The sequence below is a fragment of the Leuresthes tenuis genome, unplaced genomic scaffold (assembly GCF_036924035.1).
Source record: "Leuresthes tenuis unplaced genomic scaffold, fLeuTen1.0.hap1 SCAF_3, whole genome shotgun sequence".
Lineage (NCBI taxonomy): Eukaryota > Metazoa > Chordata > Actinopteri > Atheriniformes > Atherinopsidae > Leuresthes > Leuresthes tenuis.
The window spans coordinates 18,164,315-18,172,330 of record NW_027325357.1 but is presented as its reverse complement, the minus strand read 5'-3'; the positions used below and the strand labels follow the sequence as shown (position 1 = coordinate 18,172,330).

General features: G+C 40.8%; 1 protein-coding gene across 1 annotated transcript; it reads right to left on the bottom strand.

Moving 5' to 3' along the window:
* Positions 1 to 393: 393 nt before the first annotated feature.
* On the bottom strand, positions 394 to 7,196 carry LOC140304170 (fibroleukin). The gene is made up of 6 exons (XM_072383158.1): positions 6,129 to 7,196; positions 4,528 to 4,723; positions 4,104 to 4,181; positions 3,913 to 4,025; positions 3,511 to 3,773; positions 394 to 869 (listed from the first exon to the last, which is right to left on the bottom strand). Exons 1-6 carry the CDS (start codon positions 6,405 to 6,407, stop codon positions 527 to 529), a joined length of 1,272 nt encoding a protein of 423 aa, XP_072239259.1. The 5' UTR covers positions 6,408 to 7,196; the 3' UTR covers positions 394 to 526.
* Between the last annotated feature and the right edge of the window lie 820 nt (positions 7,197 to 8,016).

Below are 8,016 nucleotides of genomic sequence, written 5' to 3'. Positions count from 1 at the left end.
GCTTAGGCAGGTAGGGATAAATGTCCAGTATCTGGGGGAATTCCTGTATGTAACATGTTGTATGTGCACAGTGCATGTATTGCAACCATTTAAGCCCACCCTGTATGTGTAAATACCAGCCCTTTTCATGCAGTATGTTCAGCGCAGGACTGTTGCATCTTTGTCACCAATGATATTTTTGTTTGTATTGTAGGGATCTAGAAATGGGGGGGTGATTTTGATGCTGAGAGAGATGCCGGCAGAGGTTGCCACAGGGCAAAATCGACTAATGTATGTAAGGTCTGATGTAAGATGAAAGCACCTTAATACACAACAATAGGCCAAAAGAGTCTTTTTGTACATTTTTTCTTTAATCTATTAGCTCCCATCTGCATTTAATGGATATGTGCCATAAAAGCTGTTGTAAAGAGATTTGTACAGACACTAACTAAAAACCTCTATTCCAACCCAAAACATGTTTTCATCTGGTATATCACAGAAGTCTACTTTGCAGTAAATATGCCAATATGGATTATTCTTGTTATCCTTAGATTATTCCAGCAAAATTCTTAGGTCTTATCTTCATCTCTATCCTCTTGAAAGAGTAGCGTTCCCCGGTTCGTCCATCTGTCAGGATGTACCATGTACCCCAGTAGATACCGTTGGTCACGCCACTGTAGCGACCACGATAATACCGTCCATTCAGGTTAGCTGCCAGGCAAGCATCAAACCACCAGCCTGCACCATAGTACTGACCACAGTTTCCAGAAGTGTACCTGTCATTGTCTCGGTCAGCAGTGCTAAAAGATCTGCCATCGTGGTTGTATCGCTTACTGTAGCTTAATGCATTGCCAGCATCACCAGAGTACTCCCGGGCTGTCAGGCGATACCTGGAAAAGGCAAAAATGATATATTAGCTTTTTATAGTGACAAGAGAGGAGGCCATGGGTATGTTAGATGGTGACAGTGGAGAGCTGATAAAAAGCTGCACCACCAGTCACCAGAGCAAATTTAGATTATATTACACAAGTCTTTGACTTTTTTATGATGGTGTGCAGAGCAATGTTTGAATTGAGTTATTTTGAATGAAAATATTTCTTATGTTTATTCTCTCCACATGCTTCTCCTTTAATTTGTTTCTTATCTGTAGTTGCGAATTGAAAAAGAAAAACAGCCCAGCTGGCAATCACATGAGTTGGGAACATGTAAAAAGGGAATGATCTGTGATTTAAACTCTTTTAACCCATTGTGAAAAAGCTTTTTATCATAGGTAATAAAGATTTCTAACAATGTTACTGACCTTTTTCTGAAAGGTGCTACATACTTGAAAGTTGATACAACTAAAAAGGCATAAAATACATTTAATTTTATTAGGCAATATCAGCTCCACTGATCCACTGACAGGTTCGACATCATCTGTTTCAACAACTCCACAATGCAGCCAGATTATGAATGAAAATCTGATGGATGAATATGCTTCACAAGAACTCTGTTGGTGTTCTGTCACATAAGGCCTCAAGATGTTTACACTTCCCTAACTTCGGGCCTCTGTTGATGTGAGTTTTTTTGTTTTACATCCCACATAAGCTTAAGCTGATTCAGATCTGAGGAATCTGCAGGCCAACTCAACAACCTTAACTCTTTAACTTGTTCCGCAAACCAGACCGGAACATTTTTTGTACTAAGGCAGGGTGCACCATCCTGTCCACAATCCATTTTTCTGCATTGTATTGTCCTGCAATTAGGGAATGCCATGTTTGGTGCATGGTTTGTTTCAGTGTTAAGGAGTAAGTATTACTTTTTTAAATAAAATCCACATGACTCTCAGCATTGCCCAGAACATCCCACTACCTTCCTCCTCTCATAGTGAGTCCTGCCACAAACTCTTGCACAGGTAACAGGGAAACACATAGACTCGGCCATCTAAACGAAAAGGTGAATCTAACGATCTCATACCTAATGTTGAGGTTTTTCGCAGATTCAAAGGTGTCATCATGAGCACTCTGACTGGTCTGAGGTCATGCAGCTCGACAAAAGCAGCGAACTCTGGTGCATTGGGTGTTTTTTTTTACAAATTTCTATTTAGAAACTGTCTGCTCACTTGCTGCCTAAGATATCCCACCCTTTTGACAAAATGATCAGCAATAATCACTGCACCTGCTAATAGTTTTAATATTGTGGCCATTTGTTCGTTTAATATCACAGTTTCATAGCCAAGGAAGACACAGCTGCAGAACACCGCATCTAAAAGGACACTTTCAAATGTTGAAAATAAGACATTTTTATCATTTTGAAAAATACTCAATCAGTCTTGAATTTGATGGCAGCAACATGTCTAAGAAAAGTTGGGTCATGTGTAGCATCCCCTCTTTCTTTAACCACAGTCTGAGTTGACTCATCTTCATCTTCAGTGCAGAGGATGCAGCGTCTTTGATTTTCAAAAAGAATTTCAAATTTTGATTTGTCAAACCACGGAACAATTTTCCCCTTTGCATCAGTCGATTTTAGAGGAGCTTTGGCTCAGAGAAAATGGCAGCGTTTTTCGGTCATGTCCCCATGTGGCTTCTTCTTTGCATGATAAAACTTTCACCTTTATTGTGGATGGTACATTGAATGGTGTTCACACACAATTATTCCTGGAAGTGTTGAGCTGTGCTTATGCAGTGATTTCCATGACAGAATCATGCCTTTTTTCATTGCAGTGCTGCCTGAAGACCGAGAGATTACAGGTATCCAATATGGATTTTCAGCACCTTGGACACAGAGAGGTCTCCAGATTCTCGGAATTTCTTGATGATATTATGAATCGAAGATGATGGAATATTCAAATTCTTTGGGATTTTAATATTGAGAAACATTAATCTGAAATTGTTCCCCAATTTGGTGTTGCAGTTTTTTTTTTGTTTTTTTTTTTGCAGATTGCTAAACTTCTGTCCATCTTTATCTAAGAAAGCCTCTGCCACTCTAAGGTGTTTTTTTTAACACCGACGTGTTGTCAGTTAACCTAATTAGTTGCAACATGTTCCCTCAGGCTTTTGTTGCCCTAATACAACTTTTAGGTGCATTACTGACATTAAATTTAAGATGAACTAATACGTTTCACGAAATAGTAAAATGTCTCACTAACATTTGAAGAAGTTTTTTTCATAAATAAGATGATGATTGATTTATGACTTATGAGTTTATGAGACTTGTAAATCATTGCATTTTATTTATTTTTATTTAAATTTTACATTGCGTATCAACAGCAGGAGTGGTAGTTTGTCTCATTTGTCTCTGTGATGAACTGGCAACCTGTCCAAGGTGTACTCTGCCTCTAGCCCAATGACAGCTGGGATAGGCCTCCTTGCGACCCTGAATTGAATTAAGCGAGTATAGAAAATGGATGGACAGCATCTCAACTTTATTTGAATTTGGGTTGTATGGAGAGCATTTTGAACTTTTGTCACTTTGGACCTCCTGACAAACGTATTTTTCTTCATCCTTTTAAGCAACTCTGATCATTTAGTATGTGTCTGCAGTGTGCTTCACCTCTGTGCCTCTGAGGCCACTTTGAAGTTGTTGTAGGTTGCTTGGCGCTTTTGGTGGTGCCAGTCCTCCAACTCAATGCGGAGTTGGTGTAGGCCAGAGGAGGTGAGGGCGTGCAGCACTGCATTACCCAGCCAGTGCTCACCCTGCAGATTGCCAAAGCCATCTCGGTATTCCTGCCACGTCCTGTTGAAGTCAACTGAGCCATCCATTCGAATCTGAATCACTGTCCACCCACCGCCCGCCGTCTCCATGTCACATTTAGCCTGAGCCAAAACAAAGACTCCGATGTGATAACACCTAGACTTTTTTTCTGATCCACAGATAGCATGCAAAGTTCTGAAAGAAGAGAACTTGAGCGGGGGTCTGTCTGTGGGTTTTAAGAGTGTGGTGAATATGAAATACCTCGAGTGTCGGCCCATTCAGATCAGGCTGGATGGTGTAGATTCCATTCTCTTTGATCCCAAGCCTGTAAATCTCTGCACAATCCTGAGGATGTAACCTCTCCATGGGGGCAACTGGGAGCCGTACATAACACAATTTTATTCAGCTTTTTTACTAACAACAATTTAGATATTCACCCATGATGCCCTCACCTGTGGGTGGATATTGTGTGATGCTCTTTAGGAAAAGCAGCAGGTCTTTTTCCCCCTCTCTCCCCACTGCAGCGCTCTCTGTCAACCCAGAGAAAGATCAGGTTGCCACAATAGATATATGGACTTTTACAAATTTCACTCAGGAGTTTTACAAGTATAACAGCTCCTTAAATCTAGTTCATAGAGCTGTACACTATGTGTACCTGTGGGCGCGTGAACGCACAGTTTTTGCTATGTTATCTAGTACAGTTAAATTCCTATGCACTCACCTATGACCGACACTTTGCAGGCCTCATCGAGGTTGTGTTTACTATGCAAGTGGGAGAGACAGCAGTAGCATTTGTGTGTGCGTGTGTGTGTGTTTGTTCTGTCCATGTTTGTCTGTGCATTGAAGAGGTGGGGGTTATGAATGCGTACCACTCACCCAGTCGCTTGGCCATAGCTCCGAGGGTTTGGCTGTGACAGTGGAGGTCACACTCTGTCAGCACAGCTGCCATTAAAGCCAGAATGGCCCCTAGAGAGTTGCTCTCCTGGCCCCCATGACTCCAAGAGCCTCCTGATTCCTGGAGAGAACGCATGCAGCGCTGCAGCTGAACCAGCCGCTCTTTTACACCTCCAGGCTGCAAGACAGTATCCACAAGTCTATAAGATATTTTGTTACATATTAAAGGGAAATTTTGGTACTTAAGTACTCGGAATCATTTTTTTAACTCAATGACTAGGATGATGGGAACCAGTCAGGTATTAAGTGAGGACTCTGTAATTGGCATCCATAAAATGGCTGCATTGCAATCTAATAGGAAACACACAGAATTTTTTAAGTGAAAATGCTTTTTTTCCCTCCACAAAACAGGCTTTGATTTGTTATTTTTGAAGAGTCTTGCAACATTAGTGATTTCTACAGAGACAGACGTATGTCAAACATCAGGAGAATTGACACTGAGATGTCAAAGGAGGCAGGTTTTTGCAGAAAAATAAAGGTGTAAGTGTGAGTAGAGAAGACTGGAGTAATTTCATAGATTTGGAGGACAGAAGGCACAACTTATTCCTTATCTAAAATGGCCAATCAGGTTTGCTCAATCACTCACTTTGCAAAGCTTTCAAACACTATCTTTGGTGTACTGGGCAAGGCTGGAGTTGTGGCTAGTTGTGCTACAAACGGATGAAAATCCTTGCAGACCATCATTGTTTGCAGTGATTATGTAACTTGTATGACCACAACCAGTGAAAATTTTTTAAAGTGCTTTTACCAGAATAAAAGCCAGTTAAAGATTGCAGAGACCTACTCCTGTTGAGATGGGATAATAGTGTTAGCTGCAATTATTTTTTTTTATCTGCATCAGTTTGGATAAAAGCATAGCAGAATATATGCTAAAACTGGCACTGCTGGACCAATTCCTGTTAATATTTAAGATTCTTGACGACGGGAAGATGAGGCCTAGATTTAAAAATACGATAAACGGGTCCTTTGTCAGAATTGATTCAAAATGGCTAAATCTTCTGAATTCCTCAAAAATATAAATGTGGTTAAAATGGGTTCAAGTAAGGAAATTAAAGGTATTTGTGTGCATTATCCTTTGGTCCAGGAGATGACATCTCAAAGGGTAATCCATGCATAAAATATCATTGCTCAGTTTTGTGTCACTCTCAGTTTGTCACTTACATCACCCATTGTGATCATGTCCGTCACGCACCTGTTGCTGCATGAGCTCACCACAACCATATGATGATATTTTTAAAGCAGATCTAATTTTATCCCTTCTTTGATTGCTGACAGTCATTGCTCCATGGCTTTTAAGCTATGCCAAGTTTAGCATCCCGTCAGATAGGGCCTTCTGGCCAGTATGCTGCTCACCTTCAGTGGCACCTTCATTTAGGTCAGTGTTGTGGATCCATCTTATACTCACTTACACTCCTTCTCTGGCTTTTCTCTAAATGACAACTGAAAATACACAAGATGGAAACGACAAACCTGATTCTGCGCAGCTTGCTATCTCAGGATGCACTGCAGGTGACACATCTTACCTTAGGCTGAACCTGTGGGAAATCCTGCCTGTGCTCCACCCTCCGAGGAGCGTCTGAGATGACTGGGAGTGAAACCCCAAGACTGCATGCACTTGTCCCAGTTTGACCCTCGCAGGACGTGGTGCTCCCATCGGCTCCTGTTCCCGGAGGGATGGGTGCAGCCACTAAATTGTCCCTGCAGGGTGGATGTAAGCAGGCTGGAGATGCATCCGAGGACAGCAGTGCTCCCACATACAGTGACAGCAGAGACAGCATACCGAGAGAGCTGAAAGGACTCATGGAAAAAATGCTTTGTTTCAAGCCTCTGAATGGTGATCCAAACTTGGTGCCAGATGCTGGAATTGCTTTTTGTTGATGATTCCCGAACTTATGCTTCACTTCTCTTCATATCCAAGAAGGGCCCCTTCAGGTTGAGAAGTATATGCCGATCTTTTGTTTAGATCTTTATATTGTTGGCCTAGTCCATGTTGTATTCTCCTTCCCCTCTTCCTTTTTGTCTCAGTTCATCTCACTTCTCGTCCTCTTCTTTGTCCTGCTCGCTCCGTGTTGGTGGGGTTGCTTTGGCTCAGATTCCTAGATAAATGCGGCACTCTTTGCTGTCTGAAACGGGCTAATGCACCCACCCCCAACACACACACCATCTCTCCATCTCCTCAACTCATCTCATTCTCTCTCCTACACTCCCACACAGCCACACACAGATGCATGTTTACACACACACACACACACACACACACACACGCACACACACACGCAGCAATCCCATTTTATCTTGAACTAATAGGCAGTATAACATCATTTCCAAACAGACTTTTCCATTTTCACTTATGATATGTTTTATTATCAGCTGACATTAATCAACTCTCACCTTGACCATCAAGGTGAACATCTAGCAGAAGTTCTAAATATCTGTCTCCTTCCCTCCTGTGAACTATTTACTCCCTCTCATGGCTTTTGTGTTGCACTTTTTGTGTTTACAAACCGAGTTCCAAAGAAGCCATAAAAACTGCATGTTCAATAGGAAAGAGAAAGGAGGAATTCCTCTATAAACACCAGAGTCATCTCAGTCATCAGGATTCTGCAGGAGCACGCTCTCTGTAACAAGGAAGACAAACACACACATGTACACTCACACATGAACACCGAGCATTACTGTCATTACTGAGATCTCCTTTGGGATTATTGTAGAGAAATATTACCACGATGTGAGACGGCAGCTCTGTGGTCTTATTTTCTGCTTGTGAATTAAAAGATTCAAGCGTCTGGATGCGGGATATTTTTTTCTCTGGATGTATAATTATACAATGAATGTATGTCTAACGCTAACCCTGTTTATAGCAGTTACCAACAAACAATGGTAAAAATGTATATACATTGTAAAAATGTGACACACAGTTGGCAAAGTCAGAGTCCATTTGAACCAAACAGTGAGATCTTTTTAAAAAATGTCTAAGATGAAAGCAATGAAACTATATTATCTAATTTCAGTCTTTTTTCATTTATATCCTGTCACATGCAAGTTGTATAAAACCACATTTTTCAGATACTAAAAAGCTGTTCTTGAAATTGTTAAAAACACAAGGCGTTTTAGAAATGTTTGCACTTCTGTTTTGTTTTTATTTTTTTTTACTTATTTTAATTTTGTGTTGTCTCTGACCTAATGTTAACCTGATGGCAGAACTAAACAGAGTAAGAAAGAATATAAAACACAAGATAGTACAATGGTGCACATTCACTATGCTGATATTAGGGGTAGGGGGAAAAATACATGGGTAAAACTACAGAAATTTGATAGAACTATGTGAATATACAGAATCTTATTCATGTCAAGCCTTTTCTTATTTTGTCTCAAAGTTCTTATGTATAGACCATCTTTAGTGGCTCAGAG